The sequence below is a fragment of the Astyanax mexicanus genome, chromosome 17 (assembly GCF_023375975.1).
Source record: "Astyanax mexicanus isolate ESR-SI-001 chromosome 17, AstMex3_surface, whole genome shotgun sequence".
Classification (NCBI taxonomy): domain Eukaryota; kingdom Metazoa; phylum Chordata; class Actinopteri; order Characiformes; family Acestrorhamphidae; genus Astyanax; species Astyanax mexicanus.
In genome coordinates, this window is record NC_064424.1 from 24,329,958 (window position 1) to 24,345,896 (window position 15,939).

At 41.6% G+C, this 15,939-nt stretch overlaps 2 protein-coding genes across 2 annotated transcripts in view; both read left to right on the forward strand.

Moving 5' to 3' along the window:
* LOC107197484 (uncharacterized) overlaps positions 1–7,815 on the forward strand; it is a 185,837-nt gene extending 178,022 nt beyond the window's left edge. Inside the window, exons 34-35 of the mRNA XM_049466243.1 lie at positions 7,191–7,364; positions 7,464–7,815. Coding sequence (XP_049322200.1) covers positions 7,191–7,364; positions 7,464–7,644 — 355 coding nt within the window. The 3' untranslated portion in view covers positions 7,645–7,815. The remainder of the gene's footprint in view (positions 1–7,190; positions 7,365–7,463) is intronic.
* Positions 6,928–15,939, forward strand: part of LOC107197275 (ribonuclease inhibitor-like) — a 28,689-nt gene continuing 19,677 nt past the window's right edge. The window contains exon 1 of the mRNA XM_049466669.1: positions 6,928–7,097. The gene's annotated coding sequence lies outside the window, so the exon portion shown is untranslated. The remainder of the gene's footprint in view (positions 7,098–15,939) is intronic.

The window sequence follows — 15,939 nt, forward strand, 5'->3', positions numbered from 1 at the left end:
ACAGAAAATCAAGCCCATAATTTGTAATAAAATCATTAATTAGATAGGACTTGTTTGTAAGAGATCTGATATTTAGTAGAGCTAACTTAATAACCTGTGTGTTTTGTTCCAAAGCCTGTGGGTTACAATTTACATACTGCAAGTTGGATATATTCACATTATGTGACCTATACTCTCTGTTCTTTCTGCTTCTGATAAGAACTGGAATGGGGGAGATAATTGGCACACAGGGTCCGTACTTGTTTTGAAAACATGTACTGCTGACTTCACCACTGTAGCAGCACGGACCCAAAATATATCAGTTTGCTGGATTACTTGTGGCGGCCTCTTCCCTTATGGTGGAGGGAGGTGGGAGGGGCTCCTGCTGGTGAAGAAGTCGAGAGCGGAGCAGTCTGTCCGGTGGTTTAGGAGCTTGTCTCTTCTTTTTGGGTTGTGGGGGGAGTTTGTTTAATACTTCCTCATGTTCATGTTCACTGGGCTTCATTTTGGTCCCCTTTACTAACTCCTTGATTGGGGAGTGTAGTGGTGGTGAGGATGGGGGTTGCTGTGTCCGTGAGGCAGTAGGTGACTGTGGAGGAGAAGTTGAGCTGATTTTCCGCTGTACCTGAGGACTCGCTGACAGAGAAAGCGTCAGCCTTGTCCCTGCAGATACCAGCTTCTCCATGGTTGCTGGGAAGTTCAGGTGGGGTGATGATGGGGTGGAGATGGAGGATGATGATGATGAGGTGGAGATGGAGGATGGTGTGGAGTGTTCATGCAGTTGCGGTGTTTCCGGCAGCTGATACAGCAGATCATGGCTCCCGTCCGATAACTCCGCAGTCTCTGTGGGGGGAGGATGTTGTGTCTCTGTACTGCAGACAGTGTCCTTGGGTGTTAAAGCTGACGTGTCTTCACCAGTGGGAACAGAGAAGTTGCACAGAGAAAAAATGAAGTTCTCTGACAGGAATTTGACTCCTCTCTTGTTGGTGTGCAGTCCATCTCGCCTGAAAAACTCTCTCTTTCCAAAAAACAGATTGAAATTGTCAATGAAGTTCAGTCCGTTTGACCGGCAGGTTTTCTGAAGCCAAATGTTTAAAGCCAACAGCCTAGAGAACATATTGCAGCCTCTTGCAGGCAGAGGACCACTGATGAATGTCTGAATGTTGAATTTGTGCAGTGTGGTAAAAAGATCATTAAAGTCCCTTTTTAACACCTCAGACTCCTCTTTCCTTGTATCGTTCTTTCCAACATGAACAATAATCCGTTTCACTGTTCTGTATTCAGCCAGTAGTGTTGGAAGCTTCTCATTCAGTTCAGAAACTGTGATGTTTGGCTCACATCGAACGATGAGTTTGTGATTATTTTTCATGCCATGAACAGAGTCATCCCCCAAAACAAGGGTGTCTGCTGTGGCCACAGCCTGGAGCCCTGTGGCTCTCCTGGGGTGTTTTGAATGGCTGAATCTTCTGGTTCTTTCTGTATCATACTGGCTGGTATTAGGAAAGTCATTGAGGTCTTGCAGTGGCTCAAATCTGTTTTGCAAACTAAGTGACTGGAACTGATTTCCTCTGGCTCTGTGCTCTGATCTCCGAGCAATAGCTTTAGCATTAGCATTAGCCAGATGTGCTATGTTAGCAGGAGTGGAGGATACTACAGAGCTGTATGTGGCATGCCGTTTGGGTTTAGCTCCAATGCGAACCCATTGCTGGTTTTGCCCATATCTTTCAGCTGTACTCACATTAGGGATGTCCACATGATCTGCTGGTCCAGTTCTGTTCGTCTCCACTGCTCGCTGCTCCATTAAAATCCCTGCCCGTTGTCCGCTGGCAGCACTCCCACACTCCGATGGTCCTCGAACAGCGCAGAAATGCCAGTCCTTAAACTCCGATAACAAGGACCGAAAATTTGTTTCCAAAACAGTCATTCTTTGTAGAAGATTGTAGCAGTTCTGGCAGCACAGGTGCTCTGAACCCACACAAGGAGGCATCTTGTAGATTTCTTCTTTAGTACTCTACAGAAACTTGTCTGATTCCTGTGCCTATGGCTCTACTATAAAATGTCCAAAAGAAACTAGAAAACATAAAATAAGAAACAAAATATGGTAGTGCTAGTGCTAATCTAAATAATGAGCTCAGACACTGTAGCTCTAAAATGTCTAAAAATAAAGAAAAGTATGAAAGATAGCAGAGCTAAGCAGAGCTAAGCAGAGAAGCGTCTGAACGGCACAGAAGCAGGAAGCAGGAAGGACGTAAACCAGTGGCATGCTGCTCGGAAGGCGGACCTGGAGTTTCTCCGCCTCCTCGCCGAGCGAATCCGGGGCGATGACCCGCTCCCGGCGCCTTTCCTTGGGTTGGAGCCCGTGAACCCAGCTTCAGCGGTGCCCACCGAGACTCATAAGGGGAAAAAGTCTCGGAGGAAACAGGCCCGAAAAGCCCGCAAGGCGCGGGAGGACTCCCTCCGGAGTGGGGAAAATTTTGGGGGGGCGCTGGGGGTGTGTGCTGTCGGCCTCGGTCCTCGCCCCGAGGAGGACGGGGGTGACTTGGATGCAGGCTGTGAGGAGTCCTTTCTCTGGGACTACTCCGATCTCCTCACACCTGCGTCCAGCGAGGAGGAAGAGGACTATCCTCCTGCACCAGCCCGCCTGCCGCTACTTCCTTCCACGGTGGCAGCAGAACCGCGCTCCGAGACCCCCTGCGCGGCGAGCCAGCCGCGGTCAAAGACTTTCCCCGCGCCAGCTTTCACCGGCGAACCAGCGCTCCCCGCGCTACTCACACCTGACGCTGCACGAGAGAGTAGGACTCCAGTCCGGGTTTTCACTTCGACCGCAGCTTCGGGCTCCAGTGCTGCAGCGTCGGATCTCTTCTTGCCACGCCCCGTGAAGCACGCGTCTGAAACGCTGCACCCCATGATACAAGCGGCGGCCGCGCCGCTCTCCGAGACTTTAGCGGCGGCCATGCTGCTCTCCGAGATTTCAGCGGCGGCCGCGCCGCGCTCACAGACTGCAGCGGCGGCAGCGCCGCTCTCCGGGATTTCAGCGGCGGCCGCGCCGCGCTCACAGACTGCAGCGGCGGCAGCGCTGCTCTCCGGGATTTCAGCGGCGGCCGCGCCGCTCTCCGAGATTTCAGCGGCCGCGCCGCTCCCCGAGACTTCAGCAGCGGCCGCGCCGCGCTCACAGACTGCAGCGGCGGCAGCGCCGCTCTCCGGGATTTCAGCGGCGGCCGCGCCGCTCTCTGAGATTTCAGCAGCGGCCGCGCCGCTCCCCGAGATTTCAGCGGCGGCCGCGCCGCGCTCACAGACTGCAGCGGCGGCAGCGCCGCTCTCCGAGATTTCAGCGGCGGCCGCGCCGCGCTCACAGACTGCAGCGGCGGCAGCGCCGCTCTCCGAGATTTCAGCGGCGGCCGCGCCGCTCTCCCAAGCACCAGCAGTCCCAGCTGCTCCAGTTCAAGCACCAGCAGTCCCAGCTGCTCCAGTTCAAGCACCAGCAGTCCCAGCTGCTCCAGTTCAAGCACCAGCAGTCCCAGCTGCTCCAGCTCAAGCACCAGCAGTCCCAGCTGCTCCAGCTCAAGCACCGGCAGTCCCAGCTGCTCCAGCTCAAGCACCGGCAGTCCCAGCTGCTCCAGCTCAAGCACCGGCAGTCCCAGCTGCTCCAGCTCAAGCACCGGCAGTCCCAGCTGCTCCAGCTCAAGCACCGGCAGTCCCAGCTGCTCCAGCTCAAGCACCGGCAGTCCCAGCTGCTCCAGCTCAAGCACCGGCAGTCCCAGCTGCTCCAGCTCAAGCACCGGCAGTCCCAGCTGCTCCAGCTCCAGCACCAGCAGTCCCAGCTGCTCCAGCTCCAGCACCAGCAGTCCCAGCTGCTCCAGCTCCAGCACCAGCAGTCCCAGCTGCTCCAGCACCAGCAGTCCCAGCTGCTCCAGCTCCAGCACCAGCAGTCCCAGCTGCTCCAGCTCCAGCTCAAGCACCTGCAGCTCCCAGAACTATGTTTGGGCCCAGGCCCCGTATTTCCAGGCCTGCTCCTAGGCCTCCTGACTTTGCCCCTAGTTATGTGCCCAGGCTGTCCCCACAGACTTTTACCAGTCCTGGGCACCCACCTATGTCTTTTGTACCCCTGTCTCTCCCTGTCCTGGTCCCCGTATCTGTGATCGTTCCAGTTCCTGTCCCCGGTGGTTTCTCTGTTCCTGTCCCTGTTACTGTGTTTGTTTCCGTCCCCGTCACTGTTCTAGTCCCTGTTCCCATGTCCGGTCCCGTCCAGTCTCTGTCTCATGTCCAGTCTCCGTCACCTGTCCAGTTCCCCGTCCAGTCTCCGTCACCTGTCCAGTTCCCCGTCCAGTCTCCGTCACCTGTCCAGTTCCCCGTCCAGTCTCCGTCACCTGTCCAGTTCCCCGTCCAGTCTCCGTCACCTGTCCGGTTCCCCGTCCAGTCTCCGTCACCTGTCCGGTTCCCCGTCCAGTCTCCGTCACCTGTCCGGTTCCCCGTCCAGTCTCCGTCACCTGTCCAGTTCCCCGTCCAGTCTCCGTTCCCCGTCCAGTCTCCGTCACCTGTCCAGTTCCCCGTCCAGTGTCCGTTCCCTGTCCAGTCTCTGTCCCCTGTCCTGTCTCCATCTCCTGTCCAGTTCCCTGTCCAGTCTCCCGTTCGGTCTCCTGTTTTCCCCGGCCTCTCCCTGCCGCCAGCCCCCGGGGTTTGTTTTTCCGCGCCTCGGGAGCTGCGCGTTTAGGGGGAGGTTTCTGTCACGCCTGGCCCTGTTTCCTGTCTGTCCTCGTGCCTGTGATTTTCCATTACCTCATGTCTCATTTGTAGCTCCACCCCTTCCCCAGGTGTTTCCACTCCCAGTGTGTTTCCTGTTATGTTAAAAAGACTTCCTCTGTTACTTGTCCTCTGTCGGTCTTTGCACTGTCCCCCGTTGTCTGTCTCTCTGCGTTTCTCTGTCTCTCTCTGTGTTTCATAGCCTTAGCCCGAGTCCCTTGTTCTTTGTTTATCTTCTTGTGTAATTCTTGTTTTGTTCAGTTCTGTTTTGTTTGTCTAGCTTTAGTTATTAGTTTACTTCTGTGTTCCCTAGTCACCTAGTGTTTAGTCTTTTAGTAGTTTATTCCCTAAATTTATACAGCTCTGCCTTGTTTAGTTTTGTATTTATTCAGTTCCTCGTTTGTTTTTGTCAGCCTCCCTATTTGTTTGTAGTTTATATTTATCTTCCTGTTTATTCTGTTATTTTCTAGTTCCCTGTGTTTTCCCTAGTTTATTCCCTTGCCCTGTTTTAGTTTATCCTGCCTAGTTTTATAGTCTCCCCGTTTGTTTATCTTTAGTATCTCTTGTTTGTTTGTTAGTTTTAGCTCGCCTCTGTTTCTTGTTTTTCTTTGTTTCTTGTTTACTTGTTTATTTGTTTATATCTTTGTTTAATAAATTCGCCATACCTGCACATACGTCCGCCTCCTCGTCTCTCTGCCTGGGTCAACCCTGACAATATATGAGATAATCAAACTTTATTAGCCGGAAAACAGCTAAAGAATGTAAACAACAGACCTTAAAAAGAGATACACCACCACCTTTAACACGGTTTCCTTTACAAAACTAAATATTTTAATAAATAATTTAATCCATTAGAACCATTACAGTATTAAAATCAGCCACAATTCCCTTCTTTCTCACAGCTGGGAACAGCGAGTTAGAGTGACAGTATTTGAACACCCAGCATGTTTCTTTGGTGGTGCTGTTCTACGGTTCAAAATTGCGCATCCGTATGAACCGGTATACCGGTTTCAAAAAGCTTCTGCAATGTCACAAGATTTATTTCAATCCAGTGTTGCATTAATTTTTCACCAAGATTTTGCAGCATTGATGATGGTAGAGTCTGACCACTGCACAAAGACTTCCCCAGCACATCCCAAAGATTCTCAATGGGGTTAAGGTCTGGACTCGGGTTAAGCCTGATGAATCCTGGCATTGTCATCTTGGAATATGCCCGTGTTATCAGGGAAGAAGGCAGTGTACAGGCAGTGTATTTAAATTAGTTTGATGACCTGAAACATTTAAGATTGACAAACATGCTAAATAATAAGTAATCATAATGTGGGCAAACACTTTTTTACACCACTCTACATATAAAGAACATATGTAATCACTGCTAATGCATAATGCATTATCTAGAGCATAAATAATTAAATTAGTTGTTTTATATTTGGGACAGACTAATTTGTGATGAGTAGTTTTATGCACTATGAAATGGATAGATTTATGCAGCACAACCTCCTTTTAAATTTCAAATCTGTAGGAAATAAATTAGTAAAATCAACAATCCCAAATTCCACTGCAAACTGATTTAATAAATTTGATAATAGATAAGTATATAATAAATTCATATCAAGTCAGTTATGAGGGCAACATTATATCACAAAATATGCGTTAACAATCCTGCAACATACCACTATGCAAAATTCTCATATGGCAGAAAATTCCCCACCTAGAAAACCTTACAGGAAAAACAGATTTAGAGAGAGTTTTTCCCTAATTCACAAATAATATACTACTAAAATACATTGTCTTACTGCACGTGTTTGCTTTGTTTATTCTAACTTTTTATTTTATTGATGTATTTTCAGTCTCATTAGTTGCTGCATCTCAGGGGAAGGATATGCTCTTCTGGCTTCAGCTCTAAAATTATCACACCTGATAGAGCTGGATCTCAGAGGGAATGACCCTGGAGACACTGGAGTGAAGCTGCTCACTGATTTACAAAAGAATCCAGACAGTAAATTGAAGACAATTAGGTAAGATAATTTTATAGAATTTATTTTATACTTTTTGTTTTAATATTGGAAAAAATATAAATGCTTCCAGTATCATGTAAAATGTCATATCTGTGTCTCTGATAACTTGTTATAAATAAATAAAAGAATGTTTACAGGGGCAATATAAAAATGCAACAAGCATGTAATAATATTCTTTATCTCCAGGCTGCTGAACGACTATGCTGCAGAGAGTGTCTGTGCTTCTCTGACTAAAACTCTAGGAACAAACCCTTTACTGCTGCCAGAACTGAATCTGAGTGGGAAAATAACAGGAGACTCAGCAGTGCAGCAGCTCTCTGCTCTACTGAAGGATTTACACTGCAGAACTAAGATACTGAAGTGAGATTGAATATTTTTGTTTTTATGTTAATATATGCTGTAGTGTGACTGAAGGATCAATATTGCAATGTATAATTATTTTTTTTCTTATAGGTTAAATAACTGCAGTATTACAGAGCGAGGCTGTTCAGATCTATCAGCAGCTCTGTGTTCTAATCCTTCACACCTGACAGCGCTGGATCTGAGTGGGAATAAACTAGGGGACTCTGGAGTGAAAGAGATATCTCAGCTACTAAAAAACTCAAAAAGCAAAATTGAGTTGCTGAAGTTAGTGCTTTACTAAAGCTAAACAAATATATTAATTATTCATTTTTTATATATATAATTAATGGAATGTTTTAATACCAAAATCTATCTTTTCCTCAGTGTCTCAGACTGCAGTGTATCAGAAAAAAGCTATGCTGCTCTGGCTTCAGCTTTAAAATCAAACACCTCATCACATCTGATAGAGCTGGATCTCAGAGGAAATGACCCTGGAAACACAGGAGTGAAATCTCTTCATTATTACCTACAGGATCCGAGCTACAAACTGAAGAAACTGAGGTGAGAAAAATACATTTATTCTTCCATATATAAGAGCTGTGATATCTTTGAGATTGTAGTGAACAAACTACTTTTTCATTTAGAGTTCATCAACTTTGTATCAGTTGGCTTCATTTCATGCAACTGCCATGTATTGGCATGTTATACACATTCATTCATGCATGCTCACCACCACATTCACATTGAAAGGCATCAAATAAAAAAAAAAAAAAGTTTTTAATTCTGTTCACACAGCAGCGCACGCTCGCAAACACACACACACACACACACCTGAATGCCCAAGTGTTCAAACTCTCTTAGTAGAGATCTCTTTCTCACTTACACACTCACACACACACACATGTAGGGGTGATAGCATTCCGGCGCGCGGCGTAGAGTGGCTCTGTGAAATAAAAAAAAATAAAAAAATTAAAAAAAATTTTAAAAAAAAGTTTCCACACCCCCTACGAAAAGTCTATTTCCCCCCTACGTTTAACGTGTGCAGACCATTTAAAGCTCAACGCAAGCCTTCCATCCAATCAGAAATAGGACGGGGGCGGGTCTTGTTTGTCTTGGCCAATAAGGGACATTGGTGCCGCTCATGGGCTCCGAGTTCTCTGGGCATGTCAGTTGAAAAATCTGGTTACGGCCCAGATAGTTCAGTGGCAGCTTAAAATACGACGCATTACGACTTCCTAGCTGTAATAAGCAGAGGTGGAAAACTAAAATTGTTAAATAAGTAAAAGTACCTTTACTTTGCTAAAATTCAGCAAAAGATCAAGTGCTTTTTTTGCGTCTAATATATTTTTTGTTAACGGGCTAACGAGCTTTACACGTGCTTTACTCACCCAAATAAACTTAAAGCTTAATTCAGGGCAGCTGCGTATCAGCATGAATCAAGCATTTGAAGTGGCGCTCTGAGTTGAGTGGACGGCTTGGATGAAAAGCGCGAGATATAATTTAATTAAATGTATTTAAATCATAATATATATAACAGGTGTGTCGAATTTGAATCGCAGGCAGAATCCGACTCTCTTTTGCGTGCACACGCGTCTGGTAAACATGTGGGTCAATAAACAAAACCCTAGGTTGACACGCATATAATGCTTTACAGTATATTTGATAACACAGAGACAGTCCTCCTGCATCAGTAAATGGTTTATTTCCTTTATTCATGACTGGAACTGATTGTAAAAAGTAAAGCAGCTGAAGACCTCCGCGGACCAATGGGCGCTCTCAGGACGCGGCATTGTGCGGCGGGGGTCCAGAAGCCGAAGCGCAATACAGGCAAGGCTGCAGGTAGAGACGGCCCGCAAAATCTAAACACTGTATTATTATAACAATACATCATTAATAAGCTTTAGGTTATATGTAATTTATTATGAGGACGTTGTTGCCTCGTTATTCCGCGCGAGCGTCTGTTCACCAGCGCATCTGCGCCAATGTAATTTTTTTTATTCAGACAGTTGTTTTTTTTCCCAGCATTTTATTTTTTACTCAGTAATGGGGAGTACTTTTTACAATTACTTGTGTCAAAATGTACTTGAGTAAAAGTAAAATTACATATTTGAAAAACTATTTTAAAAATTACAAATTACTCATAAAATCTACTCAATTACAGTAACATGAGTAAATGTAATTCGTTACTTTCCACCTCTGGTAATAAGTTATTAAATCTTGTTTATGAGTATCTAAACATATGTCAGCAAGCAGACAAGTTATATGAATAATGTCCCAAATGAAAAAAAAAATGAAACGAATCAGGACGCAATGTCAATGTCATCGCGTGTGATGCTCCTTGCTATTGCTTTGCTGAATTTCATAATCGGCTGAATTTTAGCTTCATCATGCGTCGTTTGTCGTGCAGTGTGAGAGGGGAAGGATGTCTGATTAACTGCCCAAACTAGCAGCCGATTGTTTCAAATATAAAAGTGAATTTCAGTTAAATAATAGCGAAGTGAAATAAAATAGATTTATCTTCAGTCAAAGAGCTTTTTTCTATTCATTTTTAATTTCCAAAACTGCACTTTCACGATGTGAGAGAGAATGAGTGAGAATAAGCATCAGGTGTATCTGTCTAATTCTCAAACGGCAAAACATCTCCTATGTTAATATAGGAGTAAGTCCTTGTAGTAAGCATAAATATAAATCCTTATAAATGTCAGAAAATATATAGCTAGTAAGTAATAGTTACTGTGCACATTTTAAGTATATTTTATTTTATAGTTACGGCTGGTAAACAGAAGCGTCTCCGCTTTCCGACGCCGGTCAGCAGGCAGTAGGCTTTCTATTCGCGATGTCTTCAGGATTTGCAAAAATAAAAATAAATGATTTTCAGCGCATCATTCAAGCTTCCACAGCAGTAGAGTTTAGATTATCAGCCCGAGCCTGACCCGATTCCCGACCCAAACTCAGACATGCGCTCCTCCACTCCGCATTACGCACTTGTCTTGCAGAGCTCTGTGTAGCTAAATAGCCAACAAAATGGAGCCTTCTGAAGTGAGAAGAAACACTACATAAGGTGAGCTAAATTTGGTCCAATGCGAAGGACAGTCAGAGGTATGGAGCTATTTCAAGTTAGTTGTTGATAGAAACAACACGTGTGTCGGCTTCGTAGAGAGTGTTAAACGCAGAGTGCTATACGCTTAAAATAAAGGCTATAAAATTAGGCTTAAAACAAAAAAAATTGTTTGTTCAGAAAGTATTTTATATTCTTAAACATTGTTAATTATATATTTATCAATTATAATAATTTTAAATTAATTATAAATAAATTAATTATTAATTATTGGCCTATTTTGGTTTAATGAGTGTGCAGGGTATAGCCGTTTTTTTGTGTTTTTGGACAGGCTATATGCTAAATATTAAAATGTTCCTTTATTAAGAAAGTATTTTATATTATTAAACCATGTTAAATTATATTAGATTAGAGGAAGGTCATTCAGACATATTTTTTGTGGATCATATTTCGCATTGTTGGTGTTTTAATCTTTTGGATCTCCCTACTTAATAAAAAAAAAGTCGGGTTTTAATTCCATTCCATACCAGGATGGAAATGATCTGTGTTTTCGTGAATAACACTATAGACATAAGGCAACACTATAGACTATAGACATTATCTAAAATGTGTCACTTGACAATAAGGTCATACACAGACTATTAAATCTTTGAATAATGTGTCAACATTTATGCCTACGTTACTTCACATATGCAGTATGTTGTGCCCCCCCTCACCCTGTTGGAACAGGAAAAAAAAGGTTCAGGCTCAGGATTTTTTTTCACTATCACCCCTGCACATGTATACAAGCACATAATCATATGTATACACACAGAGGAGCGCATGAAATCTTTGTATGTGTGGAGAAAGTGACACAAAAATATTTTCCTATTTAGCTCCTAATGTCATTAAATGTGGTTTTTGTCTCTAGTTAATTTAGAAATCAAATTAACACGTAAAATATGAGAAACATAAAAACTGGCCATATTAATGACATTATATATATATATATATATATATATATATATATATATATATATATATATATATATATATATATATAAAAAGTGTGGTGGAATATAATTTGATACATATATATATATATATATATATATATATATATATATATATATATATATATATATGTATCAAATTATATTCCACCACACTTTTATTATGAACACAAAGTATTGGAACAGTGAGGCCAATTCCATTATTTCTGCTGTAGATGGTAGAGATTTAGGTTTGATTAAAAGATAAATATGAGACGAAGGATCAACATTTGCAGGCATTTACTTCTGGATCTGATACACAGTTCAGATGATAGCACCTTTTGTTTGAACCCAAACATTTTTCTTGTAAGCAAAAGCTAATTCTCTTAATTAATCATGGGTGTGTTTTGGGTGTAACATGAAATAAACCGATCACTGTGCCAGTTGTCATTCCCTTTAAGAGTCAAGTAGCTGACCTTGGCGCATTCACATCTTAACAGCACTTTGCGCGTCTAAGCAGAGAATACTGACTTGTGCATTCAAGCTGTGAAGGTACACGAGTATCTTATTTAGGAGAACAGTAATGATATGACAGAGCAGGCTCCTTCCTACCTGCACTCACTACTGAAGACTTACATTACCTCCCAGCCACTGCGCTCCTCCAGTGACTTTTACACAAAGTAATCCAGACTATTCTCCTACATAGTTCCCTCATGGTTTAACAAACTACCTGCACTACCAGAGCAGGAGCATCCCTCACTAGCTTTTCAAAAAGCACCTACTCTCCTAACACCTCTAACAAAAGAACTACTTCTAACCTCATTTCCTATCGTACACGCTGCACAAGGCACATCATGATGCACTTTGCTACCTTACACACAGTCAACCACTGTATTTTTTTTCGCCTTGCACCCCTGCCATTAAAATAGTGTCAGAGTTTAGGAATATATCTGCATTGATGGGCGTGGTGATCTGGAAATGAAAGGTATTCAGGTAAATTTCTGGCATGTTGCTATTTTGGCGGCGGAAAACACAAGTGCTCCACTGCCTGAAAAGAACCTAGTTAACAGTAAGCTGTCATCCATCCACACCTATCTTAGCTACGTGCGCCGTGCGTGTGGCATGTGCTCAGCGCACATACACCTCCACTGCATACACACACACACACACAGACCCGCTGCTTTTACATCAACAATTAACAGAATAAATAATAAAATAGAATTGCTTTTCCTGTAAATTACCTGCTGGTGTACCTATATTCCTAAACTCTGGCACTATTTTAATGGTGTGGGCGCAAGGCGTAAAAATAGACAATTATGTACAATAGGGCCCGATGACTCAAAAGACGATGTCATTGGGTCACCATATTATTTAGGTATAGAATATAGGCCTGCCTGTCACAATAAATACATAATCAACTTATTGTACAATATGTGGAATTGTCTGCAGTAATGTTTTCTGACCTTGATATCACTCATTATGTTCTTCTTAGCGAGTAAAACACTTTAACATGGATGGCCATAGTGTCAGCTTTTTATTTAACTTAGTTTTTTTAACACAGGACAAAACTAAATCCCAAAACAAAATTTCAGGATATGATGTGACTGAGTAGTAACAAGGATTAGAAAGAGAGTCTGATTAAATAAATGCACAAGAGATTTACTTTAACTAACATGACAGAAATTAGCAAGGCCGATTTGGAAACACTGTCATTGTAAAAACTGTCCACAGAAGAATCGAGCAGACATGAAATATATTCATTGGGGATGAACTCCATAATAAAATGATGCCATGATTTAAAAGATGGAACAGCATCCCTGATCCAAAAGTGTAGGATGTTGTTCCTGGCAGCAAAAATTGCACACAATTCATAATAAAACCAGAGCAATACTTTTGCAACCTATTACATGACCAGAAGCAATGGATATAAGTGCCAGGCTCAGTAGCACATTTACAGCAAAGTGGAAACACTGTAATATCCCGTTCTCTTCCCAGTGACTGATAGAATATCAGAAGGTTTTAAACATTGCATGTCTTTCTCAGGAATAGTCCCATATTGATGTATTCAGTCATTTATGGCTAATGTAGGCTGGTATGTATATGTATTTATAGTCTTACTGTTTATTTTTATTTTGCTTTTTACCACATGTAAAAAAAGTATTAAACTTTGTAATATCACACTTAAACTCTTAAAACATTTTCCTCTCTTTGCAGACTGTTGAAGACTCCTGCTGCAGAAACAGCCTGTGCTTCTCTTTCTTCAGCTCTAGGAATGAATCTCTTACTGCAGACAGAGCTGAACCTGACCAGGAACCCAGCAGGACTTTCAGGAGATTCCAGAGTGAAACTACTGTGTGATTTACTGCAGGATACACACTGCAAACTGAAGAAACTCCAGTCAGTATTCTCATAGTAATAGAAACAGTCCTCTAAGCTAACTAGAGGAAGCTGCAATACACTTAGGCCCATAAGTATTTGGACAGTGGCACAATGTTCATGATTTGGCCTCTGCATGCCACCACACTGGATTTAAAATTAAACAAATATTATGTAAATGAGGTGTAGGCGTTAAAGTTTAATAAAAAGGGGTTACAGAAAAATATCCTGTGAAACATTTAGGAATTACAACCATTTTTCTACAAAGCCTCTTAATTTTAAGATCTCAAAAGTAATTGGACAAATTATCTATATAAATAAGCTATTTTATAGGCTACATGAGATATTTCCTCAATAATCCATCATCAGTTAAGCAAGTAAAATGGTCTGCAGTTGATTCCAGGTGTGGATTTGCATTTGGAAGCTGTTCTTGTGAACCCATGACATGTGATTAAAGAGGCTCTTAATGTAAGTAAAACAGATCATCATAAGGCTAAAAAAAAGAAGAAATCTGGTAAAAAGAGCGCAGTGGTTAACTCAGGAACTTAAAGGAGAAGTCCGATGTGAAATTGATTTTGGTGTAGTAAAACATGATAAAGAGTACTAACCTATAGCACACCTCCACTCTCCCACAGCTTTCTGAGATCCAGTAATTTTTTGCAGTTTGTCCAAACATGCTTTAGAATGGATGATATCGGGCATATTTTGCCCCTGCAGATAAATCGCTTTTTACACTGTTATCCTGACTCAAAGTAGCTCCATATTTAATTGGTAGAATCTGGAGAGCCCTGACATTTAAAATAAGGCATTTAGAACTTTAAAAATGCACAAGAAGCTTATTAAGAAACACTGTTTACAAACCATAGTGTAACCTAATCTCAGGGTGCCAAAATCACTGTACTGATCATGACTTTACCTGAAGATGGCGGCATCCGGAGATTAGGTTACGCTAATTGCTACTCTTTTACTACACTTTTTTGCACCAAGAGTCAATTTTACACTGGAGTTCTCCTTTAAAAAAGCACTGGACATCCACAGAACACCACAGTGAGGGAGGACCAAAGAATCCCTTTTATGCTGAAGAAAAAGCCCTTTACAACATCCACCCAAGTGAAGAACACTCTTCAGGAAGGGTTTTCAGTATCTCAGTCTACTATTAAGAGAAGATTTTATGAGAGTGAATACAGAGGGTTCACCACAAGGTGAAAATCATTAACAGAATGACTAGATTAGACTTTACCAAAAACCTCTAAAGTAGCCAGCTCAGTTCTGGAACAGTGTTCTTTCTTCGTAGAAAAATGGTTAATTAAATCTGAAAGTCTACACTTTAACTGCATCTCATTCATTTCATTTCAAATCCAGTGTGGTGGCATTCAGAGACCAAATTATGAAGATTGTGTCACTGTCCAAATATTTAACCTAACTGTAATTATACAAGCCATTATAGACATTTTAATTACAAATACTTACCACATTTTAGTGGACGTTTTTTGCTGCTGCACTATGTAATTAATCATATTGCATTCTACACACCTCACATTGTGGTCGTCCAAAGCAAAAGAATTTTCAAAATAGAGTTTAGGCCCAGAACATCATTAAAATGTGGTAATTTTAATAATATTAATAATTATTCTCAGCAGATTAGTATAATTATTAATCAATATAGAATTAAAGGTATATTTCTACATTTTTACCCACATTTTACAAGTTATTTATTGATCTCTGCCCTGAAGTGATTTTATGATGATCGTTATTCTTAGTGCAGCTGGTTATCTGATTAGCACTGTTAACTTAAAAACGTTAACGCTCACGATTAATCTGGAAATTTAAAGACGTTATTTATTACCCAAATTAACAACTATACCATATTTAGTGCTATTTCCAATAATTAACTCTTCTTCATAGACTGCTGAGGTATTAGCAGTTTTATTTAGCAATGTAAACATGGTGTCACAATCAAAGGACAGAACTGATTATTCATGCTGAAATATTAATTAAAAAATGTGTTGTAATTCTCACTATCCCTCTCACTCTTTCTCTCTCTTCTTTTCTCTTACACACACATACACACACACACACAGCACATTAAAATATTCTAGGATAAAAACATTCAGACTACCCTGAGATGATATACTAAGTAAAACAAGGTTCTAATCTATTTTTAGGCAAACCACACTAACATAATTATTTCTTTCTCTCTTAATAAATTATAATTTATATTAATATAATTCTGTTTTGCCAATCTTACATGCATTATTTTATTTACATTTGAATTTTACAAACCACGTAAGTCCAAAGAAGAAACAAAAGTATGTTAAAATAAAAAAATGAAATTTTTTTATTGATTGACAAAAGTAAAATAAACCGTATTACTTTAATTTAAAAAGCCAAAGGCCAAACAAACAAAGCATATTAGGTCAGAGAACCATATGAGAATCATATTCATGTACTTTAA